Source organism: Thalassophryne amazonica, chromosome 8 (assembly GCF_902500255.1).
Source record: "Thalassophryne amazonica chromosome 8, fThaAma1.1, whole genome shotgun sequence".
NCBI classification, from domain to species: domain Eukaryota; kingdom Metazoa; phylum Chordata; class Actinopteri; order Batrachoidiformes; family Batrachoididae; genus Thalassophryne; species Thalassophryne amazonica.
Window position 1 is genome coordinate 58,588,533 of NC_047110.1, and position 27,998 is coordinate 58,616,530.

The 27,998-nt window shown below is 40.3% G+C and overlaps 2 protein-coding genes across 2 annotated transcripts in view; both read right to left on the bottom strand.

Moving 5' to 3' along the window:
• Positions 1-1,137: 1,137 nt before the first annotated feature.
• rapsn (receptor-associated protein of the synapse, 43kD) lies at positions 1,138-25,237 on the bottom strand. The gene is made up of 8 exons (XM_034176391.1): positions 24,623-25,237; positions 23,775-24,113; positions 20,301-20,459; positions 11,792-11,890; positions 11,547-11,669; positions 11,352-11,405; positions 11,063-11,262; positions 1,138-3,409 (listed from the first exon to the last, which is right to left on the bottom strand). Exons 1-8 carry the CDS (start codon positions 24,833-24,835, stop codon positions 3,337-3,339), a joined length of 1,260 nt encoding a protein of 419 aa, XP_034032282.1. The 5' UTR covers positions 24,836-25,237; the 3' UTR covers positions 1,138-3,336.
• Positions 25,238-26,873: 1,636 nt separating this feature from the next.
• The window catches only part of kbtbd4 (kelch repeat and BTB (POZ) domain containing 4), a 17,336-nt gene continuing 16,211 nt past the window's right edge, over positions 26,874-27,998 (bottom strand). Inside the window, exon 6 of the mRNA XM_034176390.1 lies at positions 26,874-27,998. This exon is cut by the window's right edge and continues 726 nt beyond it. Within this exon, the coding sequence (XP_034032281.1) occupies positions 27,864-27,998 (135 nt within the window). The 3' untranslated portion in view covers positions 26,874-27,863.

Here is a 27,998-nt window from a genome sequence, read left to right on the forward strand (position 1 = left end):
CAAAATTCCCCCATGATGATGATGTGAAAGCTTCTTTTGATATTTTTACAAATTTATTAAAAATTAAAAAAAAAAAAAAATCTGAAATAATGTACATAAGTATTCACAGCTTTAGCCATGAAGCTTAAAATTGAGCTCAGGTGCCTCCTGTTTCCATTGATTGTCCTTGAGATATTTCTACATCTTACTTGATGCTAAATTGAGTTGACTGGATATGATTTGTAAAACCACACACCTGTCTACATATGAGGTCCCACAGTTAACAGTCCACATCAGAGCACAAACCAAGCAGGAAGTCAAAGGAATTGTCTGTCAACCTGTCTTGAGACACAAATCTGGGGAAGGGTACATAAACATTTCTGTTGCTTTGAAGGTCTCAATGAGCACAGTGGCCTCCATCATCTGTAAATGGAAGAAGTTCAGATCCACCAGGACTCTTCCTAGAGCTGGGCACGCGTCTAAACTGAGCAACTGGGGGAGAAGGACCTTAGCCATTGAGGTGTCCAAGAACCCGATGGTCACTCTGTCAGAGCACCATCATTCCTCTGTGGAGAAAGGAGAGAACCTTCCAGGAGGACAATCTTCTCTGCAGCAATCCACCAATCAGGCCTGTATGGTAGAGTGTCCAGACGGAAGCCACTCCTTAGTAAAAGGCACATGGCAGCCTGACCTGAAGAACTTAGACCATCAGAAACAAAATAGAGATGTGCACCAAGCTTGTAGCATCATATTCAAGAAGACTTGAGGCTCTAATTGCTGCCAAATGTGCATCAACAAAGTATTGAGCAAAGGGCGTGAATGCTTATGTACGTGATTTTTTTTATTAAGTTGTTTATTTTTAATTTGCAAAAAAAAAAAAAAAAAACTTTTCATGTTGTTATGGGGTGTTGTAAGTAGAATTTTGAGGGGAAAAATTTATTTACTCCATTTTGAAATAAGGCTGAAACATAAAATGTGGACATGTTGAAGCGCTGTGAATACTTTCTGGACGCACTGTATTTAACACATTACCAGGGCTTGACTCAGATGAATCACTACATTAACAATACACATAAGTCAGTCATTTCAGTCACCTCTGTGATTGTCCCAAAACTATAACTACAAAAAAAAAAAAAAAAAATTACAGTTCCACATTTTAGTCAAATTCTCCTTTATTACTGCATTGATCATCTGAGGAGGGCATAGCATTGATGCACAAACAGAGGTAGTTTAAACTGTTGAAGATGCGTTACATATGACAAAAATAGTTCATTTTCAATGTACACAGAACTAAAAAAAAATCTAATATTTAAGCATAAACTGTTTTGCGTAACTGTGAGTTAATGCATTTATTGACATAACACAGGTAATGCACAAGGAACGAGAAGTCGCTCAGAGGTGAAGTCGAATCAAAAAAATTTTTTTAAGCAAAAGCATGCTTATGTTTACTGGTGTTATTAAGAACCTCTGTGTGCCTCCTTTTTGCCAGAGATGACAAACGGTACACATTGGTTCTATTAAAAATTTTAACCAGGGATAGTAGTTTAGTTGAAAATTTGTCCCAACAGTGCCTTATATTATTTATCCTGTTTTCCGAATGCAGAGCCATCTCAGATCTGCTGTGGTGACCTCGAGTGAAAAAGGGAAAAGCTGAAGGGGCTCCCTTTTTCTGAATAAATGTCTAATAAAAGAACTTTACCAAATTGAACCCACGTGTAATTACACTGTAATTTTAGAAACTTTTGTCTGTCCGTTCCCTACTTTTTCCAGGTACTTATTCTGATTCCACCAAAATACTAAATGGAGGACGTTCAACTCCAGACCTGCCCTTAAAGTCATTAGGGCCCGAGGTCAAAATTTAAGTTTTTCAATTTGATTTGCACCAGGCACACATATGGAGGTGCATTGTGGAATAACCCAGGTGAGATCAAATTTGACAAAGGTGGTGTCAAAATTCTGACTGTTTGTTGCCTTCTCCTCTTAGGTCCTTTTGCTGATTTCTACCAAAGCTACTATGTAAATTAAGTCTTACCCCAAAAATTGCCCTTCAAGATTTAATTTTGCAGACGGTCAAGGGATTTCCATGCCATATTGTTTTCATGCCCACATGTACTATTACCTTGTTAGGTAAAAGCATCTTCGAAGTGTTATATATGGAAAAATCTTTGAGATGTCTCATTTTAATTGGTCAGGTTTGTTTATGAAATTTATATTTATTTATTACAAAAATACCTAATTTTTAGTGCCCTAGTTTACTGTATGAGGTTTGGATATAAAAGGGGAAGAAAGGACTTATGATAAAAAAACTACAATAACAAATGTGTAAAATACATAAATATGCAGTAACCTGGAAACATGCCATCAATAAATTATTTTTGCTTCTTAGTATTACACATAAACTGTGCAACAACCAAAGTGTTGATTCAAACTTAGTACTGAAATTTTACTGTTTGTTTCACTGAATAATCTCAAACTGATCACTGAAATTTCATTTTTATTTACAGAATTAGTAAGTGATGGGTCCGATGTTACTTTCTGGTTAGAATTTCCCATCAGTCTTTGTTCTTATCTACAACAAAACTAGGCGGTTAAAGCATCTCTAAAAAAAAAAATTAAATAAATAAATACAAAGGAAAGTTGTAAGAATGTGCTGATCCTCTCTGAATGAGGAAAAGACAGATGTGTGTATGTGCTGAGCAGCAGTAAAGACTTATTAGTTTTAAAAAGTGTTAAGAGGTTTTAGTTATAGCATTTACAAATACTACAAATAAACCAAACTTTTAAAATGTATTAACAATATATGTACATGAGTACAATGAGAAACATATGAAATCAGACTGGCAGCAGTCCTATTAGGTTCTTCTGGAAAATGGCATAAAAAATAACAGTGGATGTAATGTTCAAAGTATGTGAGATGTCATCAAATGTCCCGTAAAATACTTTCCTCTATCTCACTCTTGCGGCGTAGTACAAATCTAAGGCATGTAATTACAAGCAGTGGTTAGAAATTCTCCTTGCACAGGTCCGTGTGTGTCTCTTCCGTGGTTATTGGCCAGCGATCAGAGAAAATATAGGATATCCTCTGCAGTTTATACTGAAATGTAACCCTGCTACTTGTGCCTCCTCAGTCAGCTGTCACTCACAGACCCATGTCTGTAAATAAGATGGAGGCCCTGATCGTCTCCTCAGAGCTTCACTCGGGCGCGTGGTTCTGTCCGGCATCTTCTGTGCAGAGCAGTGAATCTTAACTGCTGAAATGCCATCAGAGGCTGCCGGCTTCGCTCAGTTCAGGCAGGTGGCTGAAGGTGGAGCTTCACGCTGTGTCTTGCAGATCCAATGCACAAATGCAGTCATCCATCACACAAACCCGGGCTTCATGGAGGACTTGAAACATTTTGGACAACCCTTTGTCCCGTTTGTCTGCAGACACCTGAAAAATAAAACCACGTCACCGGCGGTACCTATCATCGTCCACGTTACCTTGAACAATAAGGGCATCATTCTATTCAGATCCTTTCATTTGGGAAACAGCAGAAATGTCCACTTTTTCTCTTTGATGACAATCAAGCCTCTTATTTGTGTCTACATTTTTGTGTGTGTCCCTGCCAAGGAAGAAATGTTTTCACCGGTGTTTGTCTTTGTCTGTCAGCAGAATAAATCAAAATATAATGAACAGATTTCAATCAAATTAGGTTAGCACTAACTTAGCAGATGGATATTATTCGGGGAAATAAGTGAGTTCATTTTGGAGGTGATCTAGAATATATTCTGGACCTCTAAAAGAATGTCACGTAGCAACATTTAAGTAAAAAAGTTAATGAGAGGATGATGAAATTTAGTGAGCAAATGCATCAAGACAAGTCAAGTCGGACAGCATGCACCGGTGCTGCACTCTGATGCATCCACAACACCTCAGCACCACCTTGGGTCCTGGATGGCGACCACCCAGGCAGACAACTGGTCCATTCCTGCGCCTCTAAAATAGGCATCTATCTGCCGCAGTCAGGTGAAAAGTGGGCGTCCCCTTGGCCTTCTCAAACTACTGGAGTCCTCAACACTCAGGAAGAATCTGTGCACTACGACTCCTCGATGATATTTAGAGTGTCCTCAGAAATGAAACACGTCCTCGTATGGACATTGGCGACTCCAATACAATCCTCATCAACTTTCAGGGTCTGATTGCGTAAGAATGCCCACAACCTATTCGGATTACCAGTTGTGTCCATATTTGCAAATCCTCCAGCCAAACTGTATGCAGATTCCTGAGAAACAGTCTGATCTTGAAGCCTGGCCAGATTTAACCTTGGGCAGCACCCTGCAAGACCTCAACTGAATCCTCAGGGAAGCCACAACGAGTCTGTGGTCAGAATTCACAAACTGGGCACTTCTGTAGGCCCTACAGAATTATGCAGCATTTTCCCGAAAGGACATGGGCGATCTCCTTGGCAACACCACCAGTATTAGAATACCATGTACATCTGGACGATGAAACCAGGATCCAGCAACACTAAACCCCTGGCTTTTTGCAAAGTCAAGAGAACTGCACCATTTTCACCACAGTTTCCAGATCAATGCGGACCAAGGCAGTCTTCATAACCAGGCCTGTCAGTGCCGGTGGTCGCATTAAAATCACCCATGACCAATAAAGTGTTGCTTCTGGGGCAGTCGTCATTCACGGAGTGAAGCTGTGAATAACAGCTCCCCCTCACAGACATCATTGATCACAGCTGGAGTATAGATGAAGACAACAGACACAACACCCACAGAATGTTTGAGTCTGAGCCTCAGAGTACACTCACTGACAGGGGTAATATCTGACAACACTGGAAGGAGCTGGCCTGCCACAGCAACTGTCACTTTCTTTGTGTGCCAACTAATAGAACAACTAGACCAAAAGTAGATATATCCACCCATGGATATATGGCCGATTCCAGGTCTTAGGACTTCAGACAGTGCAGCTACTGCAATGTGGATTTTTCCAAGCTCCCTCAACAGCAGTGGATGATGGTCATCCTTGCTGAGTCAAAGGATGTTCCAGCTGCCCACCCGCATAAGTTGCCTCAGGTTTGGACATGGGCACCGCCGTGCAGTGGACAAGCCCTCAGCACCGCACCAACTGCCATCCTTCAATGACACAACCCTTGGTGCTCTCCTGTGGTTTCTTCTTGAGAGAGATGAGGCTCCAGATGGCTTTCCCCATCCCCTTCATAATGCGCGCTACCTTCCGATGAAAGGCAGAGTTAATGGAGAGAGGAAACAGGAATCTTTCTTTTGTGTCTTGGAGTTATGCAAGATGTTTTTATGGCGGTTAAAGTGCCAATCCCACCACCAACCCCCAGTGTTGGGCACGTTACTTTAAAAAGTAATTACTTATAGTTACTAGTACTAAAAGGTAACTCAAAAGTAATTGAGTTAGTAACTGAGTTACAGCATTATAAAAGTAAATATAAAAGGTCAAGTAACACAATAGTTACTAGGGAAAGTAATTATTATGCTACTTTTTAAAAAATATTCAAATATGTTAATGAATTTGGATCCTCCCTCCTCTTTTTAATGGAACTTTAAATTCAACTATATGCTCAATTATTTATAATAAAACCAAATAGTAAATGTGTTTAATGAATGAAATGTACACTTAATAGAATAAATTATTAACCGTAAACACTGTACACTTCTTTTGCTTTCGGGTGCTCCCGTTAGGAATCGTCACAGCAGGTCAGTCGTTTCCATCTCACCCTGTCCTCTGAATCTTCCTCTGTCACACCAACCACCTGCATGTCCTCCCTCAGCACATACTAGAGTCCCTTAATTGAGAGAGTAACGACATGATGAGTTAAAAAAAACAAAAAACGGTCACATGACTCCTGGTGCCATCTTGTGTTCAAAATAGCGTTCACTGTTAGTCCATTCATTCATTCATCTTCTACCGCTTAGTCCAATTAAGGGTCGCGGGGGGCTGGAGCCTATCCCAGCAGCCATAGAGCGCGAGGCGGGGTTAATCTAATTGTTAATCTAATTGCATGTAAATCAAGCTATTTTATTTATTTATTTGCTGAAAATGCCGGGTTGCTGTGCATTTGGATGCACAAATAGACACAACAAGGGCTTCAAGATGTACAGATTCCCTTCAGATCCGAACAGAAGAAAAATTTGGCAAAATAAAGTCAGCCGTGTGGGATGGAAGTGACTTCATCAAAGCTTTGAGGTAAATTTATTGTTCAGTCCCCTGTATAGTAAAACTCACATAAACATCATTGTATAAACCAGATATTCGCAGTCACCAGACAAAAAAGTCCCAATGTTTTTGTATTCTTTTCCATGTAATAAACACTGTATATATCGGATTTGTATAACGTATTTTCGCTCCAATTGGATAAAATGTCCCGTCTGATCACAATGTATTTCCATTAAAAGCCCCAAGCAGTCTGGACGTGCACAGTAACAGAGGTACAAATTAAAGTTCAGTGCTCTGACACTCGCAGATTTGAGGAAAGTGGGGCTGGAGTCATTTCCCTGATAAAAATCCCGACTTTCATTTTTTCACACCGTGGTCAGACGTGCACCTGTTAAATCAGACACAAAAGGCTGTGATTTGACACTTTTCTGCTTTCACTGCTTCTTCTGCCATCGTATTTTAATAGTTTTTGCAGTGTGCACGCTGATGACAAATGGATCAGAAAAGTCCGCACATTTATTCTTATTCCCATCACTACCAACCCCCAAAGGGATGAACTGTGGACTGGAGGACCACCTGCAGTTCTGGATGCAGAACCATGCACAGGGTGCACACAGAAATTTAATACACAACAGATTTAAAATAAATATAATAACAATGAAATACATTTTAAAACACAAAACATAAAAGCATGGTGTTTTACAAAAAACAACATAAAAGCATGATGGCTGTTGACTCTCAAGGAGTTCATCTGCCCTTTGACAGGCCTTGTTTTCCATCCTGCTGGGTATCATGTCACCCTCATCACCACCAGCACAAGTGGTAGTGGGGGAGCCGGTTTAGACACCAACCACCAGTCCATGCAGCAGGTTGAACTGGCTTACAGTGTTACTAGTAGCAAGATCAATACTGACCCTGTCTTAGCAGATGGATAGAGTCCTAGAAAATGAAGGATTATATTTAGAATTTAATTCAGGAAATAATTTGGATCCAGAGGATGTTTTAAGCATTCAGAACATTTTTTTCCTCTTACACAATAATTTATGTAATTCTTGATTAAATCCAGAATATATCAGAATATCCATCCTTGTTCCTTGAACAAGGGTTGATTCTAAATGCAAGGGAATAGGTAATTTGACAGTGGGGAACATGTGGCCTTGGCAGAGTTTGAGTGCCTTCTCGTTTTGATTTCAACACATAGTGTCCCCTACTGGTTGTATGAAGACAATATTTAGCAGACCCAAATGGTTGAGATTCCCAATGAAGGTTATATTAAATTTGATTAAACTTCTTTAACTTCAGAAATAGATACATGAATAGAGGTAGGAGTTAAAATGTAAGAGTCAAATATGCAGAGGCACAGATTGTGGACTAGATTTATCTGGTCTTGAAGATGATGGCTGGACAACAGCTCACTTCTTACATACATATATATCTTTTGAGATTTGAGGAGACCAGGCTCACACAGAGTAGCAATTTTTAATGAAAAACAATGATTGAAACCAACTGAAGAATCAGGTTTCACAGGTGAACCTGACTAATCTCAGAGGACTCAGGCAAATAAAATAAGATAATCCTTTGTTGTCCCACAGCAGGGAAATCCCATTTTACAGTGTGGAAAATATTATGTCAGTCAATGGAGACTGAGGCTGTTATCTTAATTTTGGCCTCAATGGAAGAGAAATGTTTATTTGACACACACATAAAAAAAAAAAAAAAAATCAAAACAAAAACATAGTCTTCTAGTAAATGCTTTTTGATATACACCAAAATGATTATATAGCTGAGTTGTGCTCCCGTTGCCTGAGCAGACAAGTCAAAAATCATGTTCAAGGTCAAAGTTAATTTATTGTCATTCCAAGCATGTAACACATGGAAGGAACGAAATTCCGATACTCAATGCCCAGTGAAGTCATGCTCTTGATAAATGAACATAAACTGAAGTGTTTATTTACAAAAACAAACAAGCAAACAACAAAAAAAAAACCTTCTTTAAACTCGGATCTAAAAAATACGAGTAGGTACACTCAACAAAAATATAAACGCAACACTTTTGGTTTTGCTCCCATTTTGTATGAGATGAACTCAAAGATCTAAAACTTTTTCCACATACACAATATCACCATTTCCCTCAAATATTGTTCACAAACCAGTCTAAATCTGTGATAGTGAGCACTTCTCCTTTGCTGAGATAATCCATCCCACCTCACAGGTGTGCCATACCAAGATGCTGATTAGACACCATGATTAGTGCACAGGTGTGCCTTAGACTGTCCACAATAAAAGGCCACTCTGAAAGGTGCAGTTTTGTTTTATTGGGGGGGATACCAGTCAGTATCTGGTGTGACCACCATTTGCCTCATGCAGTGCAACACATCTCCTTCGCATAGAGTTGATCAGGTTGTCAATTGTGGCCTGTGGAATGTTGGTCCACTCCTCTTCAATGGCTGTGCGAAGTTGCTGGATATTGGCAGGAACTGGTACACGTTGTCGTATACGCCGGTCCAGAGCATCCCAAACATGCTCAATGGGTGACATGTCCGGTGAGTATGCCGGCCATGCAAGAACTGGAACATTTTCAGCTTCCAAGAATTGTGTACAGATCCTTGCAACATGGGGCCGTGCATCATCCTGCTGCAACATGAGGTGATGTTCTTGGATGTATGGCGCAACAATGGGCCTCAGGATCTCGTCACGGTATCTCTGTGCATTCAAAATGTCATCAATAAAATGCACCTGTGTTCTTCGTCCATAACAGACGCCTGCCCATACCATAACCCCACCGCCACCATGGGCCACTCGATCCACAACATTGACATCAGAAAACCGCTCACCCACACGACGCCACACACGCTGTCTGCCATCTGCCCTGGACAGTGTGAACCGGGATTCATTGGTGAAGAGAACACCTCTCCAACGTGCCAAATGCCAGCGAATGTGAGCATTTGCCCACTCAAGTCGGTTACGATGACGAACTGGAGTCAGGTCAAGACCCCGATGAGGACGACGAGCATGCAGATGAGCTTCCGTGACACGGTTTCTGACAGTTTATGCAGAAATTCTTTGGTTATGGAAACCGATTGTTTCAGCAGCTGTCCGAGTGGCTGGTCTCAGATGATCTTGGAGGTGAACATGCTGGATGTGGAGGTCCTGGGCTGGTGTGGTTACACGTGGTCTGCGGTTGTGAGGCTGGTTGGATGTACTGCCAAATTCTCTGAAACGCCTTTGGAGACGGCTTATGGTAGAGAAATGAACATTCAATACACGAGCAACAGCTCTGGTTGACATTCCTGCTCTCAGCATGCCAATTGCACGCTCCCTCAAATCTTGTGACATCTGTGGCATTGTGCTGTGTGATAAAACTGCACCTTTCAGAGTGGCCTTTTATTGTGGACAGTCTAAGGCACACCTGTGCACTAATCATGGTGTCTAATCAGCATCTTGATATGGCACACCTGTGAGGTGGGATGGATTATCTCAGCAAAGGAGAAGTGCTCACTATCACAGATTTAGACTGGTTTGTGAACAATATTTGAGGGAAATGGTGATATTGTGTATGTAAAAAAAGTTTTAGATCTTTGAGTTCATCTCATACAAAATGGGAGCAAAACCAAAAGTGTTGCGTTTAGATTTTTGTTGAGTGTATATTCACTCTGAGTAAAGTTGTCACCGATGAGAGTTTTGATGGCAACATGATGCACAAAAAGCAGCAAAACTTGAACTTTCTGAGCAAGCTCACAAAACAATAACCTTTATGCTGCCACAGTACTTGTCAGCTGATGGGATTCTCAAAGCTTATGCTGTGTGTTGGATCATGTCCAGAGAAATGTGCCACATCACCAAGATTTTGTAGCTGATGTTCCCTCACTATGCAAGTGGTACTCCTCATCCACGTCTCCCTGCGTAACCGCTCATCACATACTAAATCATTCCAGTGTTTTCCAAAGATCATCCGAAGACCTAGTCCCAAAGGCATCCAGTCATCACATTTGGTCACTGGTTAGTGTCAAAGTTTTGCAACCATATATGCTGTTTACATGTATTATGTATCGGTGGAAGAAAATATTTTGTGATGAAATACCTGAATTAACAAAGTGCAATACTTATGTTGATAAATATGATATATTTTTTTAAACGAGCAATCACAGAGTTCTGGTGTCCTCCAATCCGGATCCGGATCACCTCCAAAATTCAGTGGAGTGTTAAATGCCTCATAATCTGTGGTGCAAATATGGTGAGAATCTGTGAAGTAGTTTTAATATAATCCTTCAAAGCCTATATAAAGTGAAATCTGGATCCAGATCACCTCCCAAAATTCAGTGGAGTCTTCCATGGCCTAATATCTATCCGTGCAGTAGTTTTGATGTAATCAGACAGACAGACAGACAAATAAATAAATGTTGATGATTTTTTTACATCCTTGGTGGACATAAAAATGCAAGAACAAAAATCTGGTTATCCCTCTCTGAAGATGCTGGACCAGAATTATTTTCCTTCATAATCATCTTCATAAGGGGTGCTACCATTATGGATGGTATCACTGAACTATACCAATCGGTTTTAGGACAGGGGTCAACCCTGCTCCTGGAGAGTTCGTGCATGTTTTCAAACTCTCCCTGCTCCACCCACTGCTAATTAAACTGTGCTCAGCCAATCAAAGCATGCACTAGACTTAGCTAATCAGCAGTGGTTGCAGGAGGTACACATGGAATCATTCAGGGCTGCTGACCCCTGCTTGACAAGGAGTTGGACTTACAAGACTCATGCACAGACAGGGTGATTCCGATATACCATTTCAATTGGGTTGCGGGGTAGTATAATAATCATAAAAAACAGTGTATGATATGTATTTGACACATTTGAGGCACAAATGACATGAAAAGAATATGCTCTGAATTGAGCACCTACTTGAGATGAAAAATGTGGGAACAGGGCAAAGCCTGCAGCTTTTGGTCCCTGTCCCCAATGGACTCGCCACACATGCCGCAGTAGAGCTCCAACTCCTCCACACACTCCAGGAACTTCACCACCTGCTCCCTGAGCTCCTCTTGCTGCCCCCGGCTTCGGTAAATCCCCTCTCTCAGGCAGTGGACCTTGAGTGTGCACAGCTAAACATGCACATGGCGGGGAAGATGCCTGTTAATATGACAGTGTGTCACTCCATAAACCAGATCTGTTTGTGTTGAGCATCAAATACCTTGTTGCCCATTCCATCTGCCAACACCTGTGCTCTCTGCAAAGAATCTAGAGCCTAAGAATCAACAGTTATGAGTTTGTCACAATCACCAAGGAAATGAGATTATGAGAATTATGTTTGTGGCAAAACAGTTTTTACACAGTTATACATCCAAATCTATTGTTTGGGGAGAAATGTATGTTTAAATACAGGAACCTTGTCAAATTCTTTCTGCAGAAGCCAACACTTTGCAACTCCCAAGTAGACTTGTGCTTGTCCAACTCGATTTCCAATCTCAGTCATGATGGCCAGTGCAGACTCGTAGCGCGGGAATGCTTTCTGCATGAAAGATAAAAACCATAGTAAAGCTTCCCTGTAACTAAATACTGCAAACTACGTCTTTCTGTGAGGGACCAAAAATAAATGTAAATGTAAAATTTGGTCAAATGGTGGCACCTTACATCAACATCCTGCCTGCACCGGTGTATGTCTGCAAAGTTTAGTAAGCAAAGAGCCTGCAGGGGACGGTCGCCATGCTGCAACGCAATCTTCATAGATTCCTGTTGAAGCACATGAAAGTTTGTTTTAGTGGCATAATTGCAGATTTTGAGTTTGTCTGCACCAATGATTCCAGCACAAGTTTATTATCAGCACGCAGAGGTAGGGGGAAGTCACTCTCAAGTCATCAATCTGCAAGTCCCATGTCAAGTCTCAAGTCAGCTTGCAAACACTGACTTGATACTTGCTGATTCATGACTTGAGAATGACTTGACGGTGACTTACGCCCACCTCTGTCAGCGGGTGAAGACATGCTAGAACTGTGCAGGTGTTCAAGTGTTTAGATTGTCATAGTTACTGTCTTTGAATACAGTTGTTACATATTGTCTGTTTCATTTAATGTCGAGGTTTCCTCCTGTGAGAGCTTGATTTGGTTTGTGGCTTCAACACAGATTAGCTAAAAGATCCTGTAAAGTAAAATCACACATTTGCTTGGAAAGGCCTTATACAGTATAGGTGGGAAAACTATTCCTGAAATCATGTAAGAAAAACTGTGAACTATGTAGTACTGAACTGTGGTGTTGGACCATTAAACTGGACTTCATCCTGTTTGTCATGTATAGACCCTTTGGCCTTTTGGTGCCACTATTTATCCCTGGATTCTGTACACTGTAAAAATTATCAGGGTGATTCAAGTTCAATTGGTGCCTTAAAAACATAGGTAAACTCAAATTCAAGAAAAGCTTTTATTCAACTCAGAAAGGTAGTTGCCAACTGGGAATCCTGAGCAATCACCCTGATAATCTTTAGTGTAGTGTGAAGCAGATGAGAGTTGACAACGCTCCCTGGATGGGACGCCAGTCCAATGCAAATTATTTTACCAACCAAGGTCAGTTACTGCTGGGAGGACTAAGAAAATGCAAATGAGCTGTCTTGTCCAAGGACACAGACAGATACGGGGAATTGAACCCAGGTCTGCTTAAGCTCTACATCATTTTTGTGCTTTGTATATTTTGGGCAGATGGGCAGCAGGCTAGCCAAGTGGTTAGTGCACTTGTTTGGACTGCATTTATATAGCGCTTTTCCATCTGCATCAGATGCTCAAAGCCTCACATTCACCCAAACACACTCACACACCAATGTCAGGGTGCTGCCATGCAAGGTGCTCACTACACACCGGGAGCAACTTGGGGATTGCCCAAGGGCCCTTATTGATTTTCCGGTCAGGCTGGGGTTTGAATCGAGAATCCTCTGGTCTGAAGCCCAACACTTAACCAATAGACCATCACCTTCTCTAGGTTTATTTCCAGGGTGGAAGGCTCCTGTTTTAAGACCACCCCTGCTTATTTCCCATGTAATATGGATTTGTGTCAAGAAGGACACGTTGCATAAAACGTGTCAAAACAACATGCAGATCCATATCGGATCTGCTTTAGCATCCTCAAGTGAAAAAGGGAGAATCTGAAAGCACTTTTATATTTAAAACTTACCACAAACAGCAAACTGATGATGCCATGGGACCCTTACTGAGCATTGTCTGCTATATCCAGTGTTGGGTGTAACACATCATAAAGTAATGTGTTACTGTAATCACATTACATTTGTCTGTAACGCAGTAATTTAATGCATTACTGTTGTAAATTCAGTAATCATACTACACTTTCTAAAACCATGTGACAATAACTAATTTCCCTTAAATGCAACATGAACATCAGACTGAAAACTCAACTGGCTTGTTAACTTTATTTACGCTCACAACAACGGCAGAGCATGGGAGAACTTTGTCAGTGTAAATTCCAGTGGAATTCAAAGGACAGTTAAAGTAAGGCATTACATTTTTTTTTTAAGTAGCAAGTAATATATTGCTATACAGTATACCACTTTTTTGAGCAATGACTCCAACGCTGGCTGTAATGGCATAAAGATAAAGAGCAAGGTAGTATTAGTGGTTGCGAAGGAATGTGATCTAGTATGTAGTGTGATGGCATAAAATGGCAGGTTTGTACCATCAAGTCAAGCCTGGGAGCATGCGTTGTGCTGCGCTTTGCTGCATCCACAGCACCACAGAACCGCCTTGGGTCCTGGATGGCAACCACCTAGGCAAACATCCATTCCCAGATCTCTAAAACAACCATCTATCTGCTGCAGCCAGGTGAAACATTGGTGTCCCCTTGGTGTTCTCCAGCTACTGAGGCCCTCAGGCACCTGCGTGCTGGATCATGCACAGAGAAATTGGCCACATGGCTAAAATGTTGTAGCTGACGGTCTCATAATGCAATTACTCCGCATCCTGGTCTCTCTTAGTAACTCCTCATACTAGTCTCTCATTTGATACAAAGTCATTCCAGCAGTACCCAAGGATCCTTTGAAGACACCTAGTACCACAGACATCCACCCGTCAAATTACGTCACTGGTTAGTACCATGGTACTGGGTTGTACCATGTTACAATAATAACTGTGGCATAAGTCTACACACCATATCATCTCTGGAGTATAACTTTAGCACAGCTGCGGCACTTCCAGAATACCTCCCAATGATGTCATGGCATGTATTTACAGTGTTATGGGCTTATTATAGGAAGATTAGGATGCCACAGCAGGCCAGATAAAGAAACTATATGTTGTGGTGTTGTGCTACTGTTGCATATCGGTATCCTAAACTGGTTGACTATCACCAACAGAAGTTGTAGATGCTGTGGTGATTGGTGCACAAGAGGCTGAAACCATAGTGAGGCAGTTGCTAACATTAGCTAGCTCAAGGCACCAACCTTGGCTAGCTCAGCTTCTAACAAAACTGATTCACCTGTTGCAATCTCCTCAGCAAATGTTACTTCTTCCATGACTGCCATTTGTAAAGAATTTTAGATAAACTTTTTCCTGAATTGTTCATCCCTCTCTTTACTATTTTCACACCCACTCTGGAAATGCTTCAATATTGGTGGCTGAATGCACACATTATGCATGTGACAAAGCAGGTGATGGAAAGATGTCATGCACAGTGTCTTTCCCAAATGTGTCCTTATACAACTTCATGTTGAGATAACTGTCAGAAAACTCCTCTTCCACAGCATGTTTTCACACTGGATTAATATCACCTGCGATAATTTCTATGACTCATTTTACAGAAAGTAAAAGTCATTGAAATACTGGCATGGATGCTTGTAGTCCATTAAAATGGCTGAAATAGTGCACTGAGATGCAACCAGAAACTAAAAAACTCTTGTAAAAATTGCAGTGCATCCGGAAAGTATTCACAGCATTTCTCTTGTTCCATATTTTGCTATGTTACAGCCTTATTCCAAAATGGAGTAAATTCATTTTTTTCCTCTCAAACATCTATTCACAACACCCCATAATGACAACATAAAGCTGTTGGATTTTTTTTTTTTTACTTTGTTGATGCACCTTTGGCAGTAATTACAGCCTCAGGTCTTCTTAGGGTTGCCAACTCTCTGAAAAATAAATAAGGGACACCTCACCGCAAGGGCCGACCGGCCGACTGACCATTGCCTTCACCCTTCCCAGCGTCTGTGTGAAATGATTTTTAACCATTTGACTGTTGACTTGACCCTGAATTTAGGTAGATGCATACATGCATTTGTTCTGATATGAACACGTGGAAAACAAATTATTATTTAGCAATTTATTTTTAGCGCAAAATAAATTTTCACTCACAATTTCAATATGAGCATTTTGTCTTCTTTAAAAATAAATCTCTGTAGTGCTATTGCTTAACTTAAAATTGTATAAATTAACAAAAAAAAAACAATACAAAATTTGCATCATCCAAAACAATGTAACAGTGCACATTTACACATTTAGTGTAATAAAAAGTGCAAAAAATAAAGTCTGAAAAGTAAACAATACTGTTGTCGCGCACCTTTTCCACCCAGCCATTTTCCTTTTCTCATTCTCCTCTGTATTTTTGCATTCTTTTTTTTTTTTTTTTTTTTTTTTTTTTTTAGGAGGAGTAGTAACGACGTTACATTGCTGTCCGTAGACATATCTGCAGTGCCAGTGTCGGTGTCTTTATCGATATCAGCCATGCTGCTTTGTTATTGTCGTCCAGCGACCCTCGTCGGCTCCTGACGTCGGTATCTTCTTGCGAGCAGATGTCCCTCGACCAATGAGATAAGAGTGATTCTGTATCGTCAACTCGTGTCTGTCAGCTCATTGGTGAAAAGCAGGAGAGAGGCTGGGATCAAATTTACCGTAAGTTTCCATATAAAGCGCCAGTCAATTCCATTGACATTTTACAGACTTTTTGATTCTCACAGAAATACGGGACAAACTGCGTCCCGTTTCAGGTCAATACGGAACGCACACTTTTATTTCCAAATAAGGGATGATTCCGTTTTTCAAGGGACGGTTGGCAACCCTAGGTCTTCTTGAATATGATGCCACAAGCTTGGCTCACGTATCTTTGGGTAGTCTTGCCCACTCCTCTTTGCAGTACCTCTCAAGATCCATCTGGTTGGATGGGGAGTGTCGGTGCACAGCCATTTTCAGATTTCTCCAGAGATGTTCATTCAGATTCAGGTCTGGACTCTGGCTGGGCCACTCAACGACATTCACAGAGTTGTCCTGAAGCCACTCCTTTGATATCTTGGTTGTGTGTTTAGGGTCATTGTCCTGTTGAAAGATGAACCATCACCCCAGTCTAAGGTCAAGTTTGCTCTGGAGCAGGTTTTCATCCAGGATGTCTCTGTACATTGCTACATTCATCTTTCCCTCAATCCTGACTAGTCTCCCAGTTCCTGCTGTTGAAAAAACATCCCCACAGCATGATGCTGCCACCACCATGCTTCACCGTAGGGATGGTCCCTGGTTTCCTCCAAACATGACGCCTGGCATTCACACTAAAGAGTTCAATCTGTGTCTCATCAGACCAGAGAATTTTGTTTTTCATGGTCTGAGAGTCCTTCAGGTGCCTTTGGCAAACTCCAGTCAGGCTGCCATGTGACTTTTACTAAGGAGTGGCTTCCGTCTGGCCACTTTATCATACAGACCTGATTGGTGGATTGCTGCAGAGATGGTTGTCCTTCTCAGAAAGTTCTCCTCTCTCACCAAAGGAATGCTAGAGCTCTGACAGAGTGACCATCGGGTTCTTGGTCACTTCCCTGACTGAGGCCCTTCTCCCCAATCACTCGGTTTAAATGGGCAGCCAGGTCTAGGAACAGTCCCGTGGATCTGAACTTCCTTCTTTCACACATGATGGAGGTCACTGTGCTCACTGGGACCTTCAAAGCAGCAGAAATGTTTTTTGTACCCTTCTCCAGATTTGTGCCTCGAGACAATCCTGTCTTGGAGGTCTACGGAAAATTCTTTTGACTTCATGCTTGGTTTGTGCTCTGACATGCACTGTCAACTGTGGGACCTCATATGTAGATAGGTGTGTGCCTTTCCAACTCATGTCCAATCAACTGAATTTACCCCAGGTGTACTCCAATTAAGCTGTAGAAATGTCTCAAGGATTATCAGTGGAAACAGGATACACCTGAGCTCAATTTTGACCTTCATTGCAAAGGCTGTGAATACTTACAGTAGTTTTCAGAATAATAGTAGTGCTCTGTGACTAAAACAATTAATCCAGGTTTTGAGTATATTTCTTATTGTTACAATGGAAACAAGGTACCAGTAGATTCAGTAGATTCTCACAAATCCAACAAGACCAAGCATTCATGATATGCACACTCTTAAGGCTATGAAATTGGGCTATTAGTAAAAAAAAAGTAGAAAAGGGGGTGTTCACAATAATAGTAGTGTGGCATTCAGTCAGTGAGTTCATCAATTTTGTGGAACAAACAGGTATGAATCAGGTGTCCCCTATTTAAGGATGAAGACAGCACCTGTTGAACATGCTTTTCTCTTTGAAAGCCTGAGGAAAATGGGACGTTCAAGACATTGTTCAGAAGAACAGCGTAGTTTGATTAAAAAGTTGATTGGAGAGGGGAAAACGTATACGCAGGTGCAAAAAAAATATAGGCTGTTCATCTACAATGATCTCCAATGCTTTAAAATGGACAAAAAACCAGAGACGCATGGAAGAAAATGGAAAACAACCATCAAAATGGATAGAAGAATAACCAGCATGGCAAAGGCTCACCCATTGATCAGCTCCAGGATGATCAAAGACAGTCTGGAGTTACCTGTAAGTGCTGTGACAGTTAGAAGACGCCTATGTGAAGCTAATTTATTTGCAAGAATCCCCCGCAAAGTCCCTCTGTTAAATAAAAGACATGTGCAGAAGAGGTTACAATTTGCCAAAGAACACATCAACTGGCCTAAAAAGAAATGGAGGAATATTTTGTGGACTGATGAGAGTAAAATTGTTCTTTTTGGGTCCAAGGGCAGCAGACAGTTTGTGAGACGACCCCCAAACTCTGAATTCAAGCCACAGTTCACAGTGAAGACAGTGAAGCATGGTGGTGCAAGCATCATGATATGGGCATGTTTCTCCTACTATGGTGTTGGGCCTATATATCGCATACCAGGTATCATGGATCAGTTTGGATATGTCAAAATACTTGAAGAGGTCATGCTGCCTTATGCTGAAGAGGACATGCCCTTGAAATGGGTGTTTCAACAAGACAATGACCCCAAGCATACTAGTAAACAAGCAAAATCTTGGTTCCAAACCAACAAAATTAATGCCTCGCAGATATGAAGAAATCATGAAAAACTGTGGTTATACAACTAAATACTAGTTTAGTGATTCACAGGATTGCTAAAAAAGCAGTTTGAACATAATAGTTTTGAGATTGTAGCGTCAACAGCAGATGCTACTATTATTGTGAACACCACCTTTTCTACTTTTTTTTTTTACTAATAGCCCAATTTCATAGCCTTAAGAGTGTGCATATCATGAATGCTTGGTCTTGTTGGATTTGTGAGAATCTACTGAATCTACTGGTACCTTGTTTCCCATGTAACAATAAGAAATATACTCAAAATCTGGATTAATCTTTTTAGTCACATAGTACTACTATTATTCTGAACACTACTGTATACATGTGATTTCTTACTTCTTAGCTTTTATTTTTAATAAATTCTTAAAAATCTTTAAAAAAAAAAAAACATCTTTTTTCACAGTGTCATTGTTATTGTGTGTAGAATTTTGAGGAAAAAAAATTTCATCGATTTTGTATAAGGCTGTGACATAAAATGTAGAAAAAGTGAAGCGCTGTGAATACTTTCTGGATGCACTAAATGCCACCCCTCCTCTTTACATACCATAAACCTGTCCCATCTGAATAAATTATGCAATAAGTGATTAATAAATCAGTCATACTGCATACATGACAAGATTTTTTTATGGTGTGAGCAGATGATGATGGAGAATTTTGCAAACTATCTGCTGTTGAATGGAAGACTATTATAAAAGTAGTAGTAAGAATACTATTAGTAACTGTTAAAGAGAACATTCGCGTCAGTGACATGACATCAGATTTCTGTGCTCCTGCATTTGTGATAACACTACATGTAGCTGCCGTCCAGCTGGATCGCGCCCCAGGCTACTGCTGCAAGTCGGCCCAGACACGTACCAGCAGGACGGCCCACACAATGCCCCACATCATTCACACTAGTCAAACAAATGGGTGTATAATGCTCTCAAGTGTGTTCCAGAGAGCCTCGTACAAATACACCCTGATAGCAACTTCCTGTATTGCCACGTAATTTCTAATGGTGCCAGTGTAACTTTAGACCAGGGTTGGGCAATAGTGAAATGAAAGGAAAGGCCAAGACAGCACAGGTTTACTTGGTACCAATCAACTCAGCAGTTGTTTAAGTTGGAAGGAGAAGAAGCACAGATTCACAAGACCCCAGGCAATTGTACAGGACCCGTGTCATGATAAATAACCCTATGTGTATACTGGTAATTTTTTCACAACTTTGGAAGTCAATTTAATATACTTGATGTTTTTATTGTTTCAGATTTGGCTGGATGCTTAATGACACCTTTTTCTGTGGTGTGACAAACTTCCAACACACATTTTACTTTCTAGGATCTTTAAAAATCACAAGAATTAAAAGTCTGATGCCCCCTTTTTTTTTGGTTTGTTTTGTTAAATAAATGTGATTCTGAAGGAATTCAGTTAAATAAAGCCATAACTGCAAAAACTGATTTGTATAAATGAAAAAAAAAAATGACGTCCTAAAGCTGAAACACATCCTGTTGTGCACTCCAAGGCAGTGACAAAGTTATTTTTTGCTCTCAGTACAAAATTAGTAGAGTAAAGCCACTCGCTTCATTAACACTTGAAACCAGCACTGGCGTCAGCATATTTTTTTATCTACCGCCTGGTACAATATAGCACATAACAGTTGCACCTGTTTGTAAGACGCTGTCTGCTATATCCGCAACATCAGGACAGACAAAAGGCATCAAGCTGGTGACGAAACCAAACAGTGTTTGGGGATGAAGCATGTGTCTGAGAACAGTCATCTGCTGGACGGCTATAAAGCAATACCTCACAACACTCCATGGCGTCTGGCAGGCGCTCCAGCTTCCTGTAGGCTACAGACATGTGGTACTGGCTCATGGCACGATACTTGAGGCTCCAACCTTTCCCATAGTCATTGACAAGCTCAGCTGCTTTGCAGGGGAAGAACAGGGCTTTCTCATAGTCCTGTTAGCAGAAAGGACAGTCAGGCCTCTAATGTTGCATTTGCCAAACATTTGATGCCATCAGCACAAACCTTTAATTTGCACTTAAGGTTTTGAAGGCAGATGCCTCTTTGGGTTTTACTCTTTATTCTGGTGATTGATTTTGACAAAAAGCAGTAACAAAACAAAAAACACTGATATCACAAAAAGTTAATAAAAAAAATTCTGTTTAAGTGTTACTCAACAAAAATATATCTGCAACACTTTTGTTTTCTCTCCCTTTCTTCATACATTGAAATAAAAACTTCTTCAACGCACCTAAAATTTTGTTCACAAATTTGTTAAAGTCTGTGTTAGTGAGCACTTCACCTTTGCCAAGATAACCCATCCACCTGCCAGGTGTCAAATATCAAGATGCTGATTAAACAGCATGATTATTGCACAGATGTGCCACAGACTGGTCACAATAAACACTTACTCTAAAATGTGCAATTTATAACATCACTGAGCTGTTGTGTGTATTGAGTGGTCATCTAATGACCATAATCTACCTCCAGTATTGTTTCCAAGAATTTGGCTGCACATCCAACCAGCTAAGGACCACCACATCCAACTTCTTCACCGAATACTGTAAAGACTTTTTTTCCAGGTCTACTGCACATTTTAACGTGTGCTTTTATTTGACCAATCAAAGAGAGAACTGTGCAGCAATCATACTGTTTAATAAGCATCTTGATGCGCCATACCTGCCAGATGGAAGGATTGTGGTGGCAAAGGTGCAGTGCTCTTTCACATGGACTTTTAACAAATTTGTGAACTGTAGTGAAATAAACCATTTATGTGCACAAAAGAAGTGTTACATCTTTTATTTCAACTTATGAAACACTGGGGTGAAAACAAAAGTGCTACACTTATATTTAAGAAAATAATGTTGGTTCCAGGCCCCTTGATTTGCTCTGAGTTCAGTCTAAGAATAATCCACTATGCTAGCCTGGAAATCACAACTACAGGCTAACAGCAGAGCTAGGAGGTATGCCCTCCTTTTATTTTTTTCAGTCCCATTTTGTCATAAGTAAGTTATGGTGGCTTAGTGGTTAGCACTGTTGCCTCACAGCAAGAAGCTTGTGGGATCGCTTCCCACCTGCTCCTTTCTGTGTGTAGTTTGCATGTTTTCCCCGTGTGGGGTCGCTCCGGCTTCCTTCCAGTTCCAAAGACAAGAAGTGTCTGAATGACATCATCAAGGTGTGCTGAAGGTGGGTAGTCAAACTGGTGTCCAACTTATGGACCTCTGGTCTCTCTGGAAAATGTGGGTGGTCCAGAAAGCGCACATATAATAATATTATATATTAATAATATATAATATTATAATAATATTATCATAACCTGATCACGTCCTTGGCAGTGAATTCGTAATCATGCCATCAGGTCGGCAGTATTATGTGCTGATTTGGGAAACAAATCTTTATGCAAATTCTTCTATTGCTTCGACCATAAGGTTGCTAAATGCACAAGTACAAAGATGAATTGGGATGATTTTGCATATTGTTTTTCTGTGCTGTCACTGGTTGTGATTACTGTGATTATTGTTGTGATTATGTTTGATTGTGGATGTTAAATGGTTGTTAATTATCCCTTTTTAAAAAAATCATATTTATTCTGTAATTATGGACAGGCTGACAATTTGATTAAAACCTCTTTCACTGTTGTTTTTGGAGGTATTTAACAGTAAATTCTTTCTGGGTTAGCCTCAGCAGATCCCGTATGGATCTGCACACTGATTTGGCAAAAAATGCACTTGACGCAACTCTACATCACACAGAGAATGGGCACAGGTGGCCTTGAACAGGGAACCTTCTGTTTAGGAAAGAACTGCACGAACCACTTGGCCACAACGCCTGATTTGACTTACTTTTGTTTAAAACACAAAGAAAGTCTGAAATGCAGTTTACACCATACTAGTTTTGATTTACATGTTAAGGTTCTTTTAGGTGGTGAGTGATATCAAAAGGATTGAACAGAAAACGTACTTCAAAGTTTAGAAGTTGTATTGAAAGGTGCCTACACTGATAACAGTCATCTAACACAGCACTGGGGTCTTCGAACAAACTACATGCACCGTTTGAACAAAGAGCCCTGAATTCTCCCTGCACTAACTTTTGCTCCTGAGTCAAGTCCGGCCCTCATGTGGGTGGTCCTTAGTCTGTGTGAATCAGTGGATATGTGATTGATTGCAAAGTGAAGTAGGCAGGTACAAGTGGGTGTCATGCTCACGTTGCGTTCAAGGCGGTATGTAAAAATTTTATGGTGCATGTCAGAGTGCCAAACAACAAAATCAGTGCTCCATCATGTCGTTCCCATTCTGTTCCAAATAGATGTGAATACTTTGGTTTTATCAATTAGACAACTATAAAAAGCAGTTAGGTTAAGATCAGATAATAGTACCAAATACAAGCACATTTTGGATGTGCGTCGTCCATTTTGTGGTATGCATCTTGGAATACTGATGTTTTATATTATCATTAGCCTCTTTAAACCCAGTTAAAGCCACTTTACCATTACTTTAGACCTCTTTAATCCAGATTTAAAAAACAGATCATTTAATATCTATTTAAAGAAATTTATGTAAACCACTCAATAAAAGTTTGTATCACTAATTTAGCCAAAATAGACTGTTTAAAACCCTTTTAACCAGTTTAACACATTTGAAGAGATTTAAAACATGTTTAAACAAGTCTATCCTTCATGCATATTTTGTTTCAAAAGAGAAAAAGCATCACATTGTGTCACTGAACAAGCTTGCAGGTGTCAAAACTTACCATCTTCTTTCTGACAATTTCAAAATGAACCAGTTATCAAAAATCTTTTTTCCCCTCACTCAGTTAACCACTCAACTAGCTGCTGAGCATCAGTTGTGGTTTCATAAAATAACAATGTGATAAATGAGTGAATTCTTTCACCACAACACGATCCCACTGAAACTAATCCCCCCCACGTGAAGCCAGGGGATTTACTCATGCAATTCTCTGATGTCAAGAGAACTGCACAAGGCCCGCCAGGCGGCCTACTCACTCCGCCAACGCTGCACAATGCCCAGCACTGCATGCGCTAATCATTGATGATGTTTGCTTGGATGCTCTGCAGTGTTATCATACCCTCCAAATACACTGGCAGCATCAATAATGATTGCGTAATCCACTCACATGCTCAGTCCAACAATTTGCCGTACTCAAACAGAAAGCACAAGAAGTCTGCAAACACGTATTTAACAACTATTAAACATAACAGAAAGACTGATGCACGTGTGCTGCATTATAAAAACACATCTTATGTCAGGTACCTTAAGCTGGATGTAGATGTTTCCCAGGCTGCAGCAGACTCTGCACTCAAGCATCTTATCATCGTTATTATGTGCATAGCGTAGAGCTTTCTCGTAGCTCTCCAAAGCTTTCTGGAAGACGCTGAGGCCCAGGAAGGCATTGCCCATGCTTAGACAGACCTGGCCATTGAGTTGCAGACTGACTGTAGTGCCCTGCATGTTTAAACAGGTTTTGCAGTAGGAGACCGTTTTCTGGAAGTCACATAGCTTTTCGTTGCTCCTTGCCAAGTTCAGGTAGCCTTCTGTCAGGTAGTCTGGGTCCTCCATCACTCTGGCTGTGTCAATTTGATCAAGGGCATACTGCAGGAATAAGGTGATGGAGAGGTTATAGACAATAAATGCTAATGATTGGATACAATTATCATAATACATAGGGTCAAAACTATTTATGAAGGCTTTAAGAAACTATGGCTGCTGGGTGGTTATGTCAACAAAACACCACACATACTCAGGTTGCAGGGCTCTTATTTACTATGCATCATACGGAAGCCACAAATTAACCCATGGCTCTCAGGATCATTGTGAAGGGAACCTGTTCCATAACCACTAGAACATTGTGAACATGCTCCAACAGAATGACATTCATTCATCAGACTGTGACCTCACACATGCCAAAGTGTTGGTTGCATAACCTAGACATAAATAAATAATAAAAAAAAAACAATGGCATCTCTTAATAATAATAATAAAAAAAAATTCTACACAAGGCAAACTTCACACATTTACTGTTTTACTTGTTCTACAACACACATGAATTGCAAGTTAGTAGTTTTGTACAAATCTTAACAGCCATAATGATTGTAGCTTACCTTTAGCATATCCTTGTATTTTCCCATTTCTGAGTGAGCTGTGATCAGGCACCCCAAAACTCGAAACTTCCCTCCAGGATCTGATGTCCTCTCCAACACTTTTGTCCAGACATGCAGAGCATTTTCTGTCTGATTTGACTGATACAACCTAAGGCCCTTCTCGATCTGCTGTTTGGTTTGGTCCTGGCCCATCTCTGCTGCGAGGAGCCTCATAAAAATATTAATTTGTATCAGCCATGCAATTGCAGTGAGGCAGCAAGAAAACAAATCCTTGCCGTGCACAGTACAACTCCCAAGAAGATCCCTTGAAGATGATCCTCTGAGGTCGGTGCCAGGAGGCCTACCAGATCCCGCCCGCCTCGCCCCGGCTGTGCTGAGATGGAAAAGAAACTGGATCCACCAACGTAAAATGACAATACACCAAGAACATTATGATCAATCTCTTCGTGAAGGTTTGGAGGCTCAAGAAAGGATCTCCTCCATATTTCACTGCAGCGATTTCCCCCTCACCATTAAGGGTTTGAAAATTCTCCCTGAGAATTTTGAAAAACCTAAAAGAAATACGTTTCCCAGTGGAGTCCTAGCAGTGATATCCCAGAATATCTTCTCCCTCCACACCCCAGCAAAAGGAATTCTCAGCACCCCCGTGTCCAACCCCCTCCACCTTCCTCCTACTGCTGGTGCTAAAACAGATGGCCTTGTCAGTCTAGACCATGTGTCCCTTCAGGAATTCCGCTCTGCCCTCATCAAGTTGTTACAAGGTCACTACAGCTCCTTGCGATCTTCCTTCACACTAGACCCCACAAAGACCAAAGACGGGATTGCAACTTTTCACACAAACGCTTTTGAGCGACAAAAACGCACATCTACAAATAGAATTGACCCGAGTCTCATAAGTGGGACTGAGAACTGCATTGCAGAGCCTATAAACAGCTTCAATCACAACATTAAGGGACTGTATGGGGCTTTCAGTGATCAGCAACTCATATTGGGAGACCTTATGGAGGGGCATATATGCCCCCCCAACCCCAACCCGCCCCTCATCTTGGCGTCAGCAACTGATGCTTAGAATAGTTCACAAAGTCTGACATGTTACCCGCTTTGGGTTTCAGCTGCACAGTCTCCTGCTACACATCAATAGGATCAAAGTTTTGGCCTGTCTCAGTTTTCTCTCCTTCTGCAGCTCCTTTAACCTCATACAACGCAAGCACGTTTCTTTATCACTTCCTCATTCACAAGACCACTAACAATATGAAGATGAATCACTTTGATTCAACTTGTTTTCTGTGAACCAACTGGTTCAATGGCTATGGTACGAAAAGTGCAGAGATTTCCAAAACTACTCTGGAAAGGTATTAATGAAAATTAGGGGTGTTCCGATACGGCTTGTTTTTTTTACCCTGATCCCAATCTGAGTCGTTTAATATTGAGCATCTGACAACATCTAGTGCTGACTTGTATTTTCCTTGATATTACACTTGCATAGAGCAGAATGCAAACATTAAAGTCAATCCATTTAAGTATATGCATTTCACTTTAATGGCTCTGCATGAAGAAAAGAAAAAACATCTTCAACTTAAGCTTCTTAATGTTTATATTCATTTACTTAGTGCAGAATTGTGTACTAGGACACTCAAGAATAAAAGTGACTGTTTTAGATGTTAAAAATACATCCATTATTATGGCATTATTATTATTATTGTTGACGTGTTTATTTTTTTGTGGAAATTGCTACCCGATGGGTCGATAAGAAGACCCTATCACACTCACTGTTCACAAGAAGCAGGGTTGGTGGGTATCTGAAGTTACCTGAAATATGTTTTTGAAACTCTCACCATGGTAGGTCTGAGCGCTGCATATCGCTCTGTGCTAATCAAACAGAGAGAAACTGGTGCACACTGTTGATCTGAGTGGATAAAATAGGCTCGCTGTGCATTTAAAGAGAGTGTTATACTGCTTTTTAAAATGCACCCCATGGCTCTGTAGTGAAGTAGTAGCCAGGAGTTTTTTTTTTCTTCTTTCCCCCTATCCACTGACTGAGCTTCTGAAGTGAAGCAGAGGGAAGGCGTGCACACTTATTTAATGACCTGGGTGTAATTAAACAGATAGAGATCAATCAAAAATAAATAAATAGATGTCTTCATCGGGCTGATACTCATTGGATTCCATCAGATTGGGAGATCCCTAAATCATAAAATCTGCAAACATAATGTGATCATTAAGTCATGAAAATATAATAAAGTAACAGTGTAGTTAAAGTAATATATTTGACAATTCGGTTAACACGTCAAAGAACATGTATGTTGTAGGCTACATCAAAAATACCATTTTAAGACAATAAACTTAAATTTGATCAGTTATAAAAAAAATCTACTATACTTACGCACATTGAAAGATATCTACACAACTACAACCTCATGTATTCATGTACAATAAAGCTGTAAATCCACACCCCCCATTAACTGATCAACTGAATGATAAATTATTTGAGGAACAATTTATCAAAATGCAACTCACTCATTTCAGCTTCTTCAAGGAAGAGGTTTCGTAAAGAGGACCACAAGTGCCACTGAAATAGTAAAAAAGGTTTAATTACGTAATAACATTATAACAAAACAGGCATTAATGAATTTGCTTGCAAATTAATTTAATACCTATTTATTGTTGTACAATTAGTTATTGGTTAATTTAAAGCTTTATTACTACTTGACTGGCATGTGGTCCTTCACAGTTTAGAGCTGCTTAATATTTTATACTCTAATAATTTGAAAATCTATGGGTTTACATCTGTTGCTCAAACAAAAAAGGGGGACATTTGAAAAAGTGACCTTATGGTTTTAGAAACTGACATATCATTATCTAAACAAATAATCAATTTAAAAAAAATTATTATGCTCACAGTTTAATTACTGTAATAATAAAAATAATAGATTTTTTTCTTAAATACCAAAGCTGTTCATGCATGTCAGTAAACAAGTAGTGCACGGGACATTGTTGATTATCTTCAACACTGGTTACTGTATTGCCACAGAATAAGTTTCTCACCTGAAAGTTCCACAATGAGACACACTGTAATACAAGCGAATGACACACTGCTCATCTTCTGACTGTAACTGTGGTTATAAATTACAAAGGAATAAGTGACAGAGCAACCAAATGAGTGAACACACGCTTAAAGCAGGTATGCTCAGTGGAGATCCAACAGTCTCTGATCATCTGGGATCGATACCCAGAAGATCATTTAGGCCAATACAAACTGCCAGTTTGTGAGGAGGATCTTTATACCTCTTATTACAGAAACAACAGATGTGGCAGGGTTAAACTTTAATGTGTTTGCGTCACCCTTCTTGCACTTGTCCCTGAAGACGTAGATGCA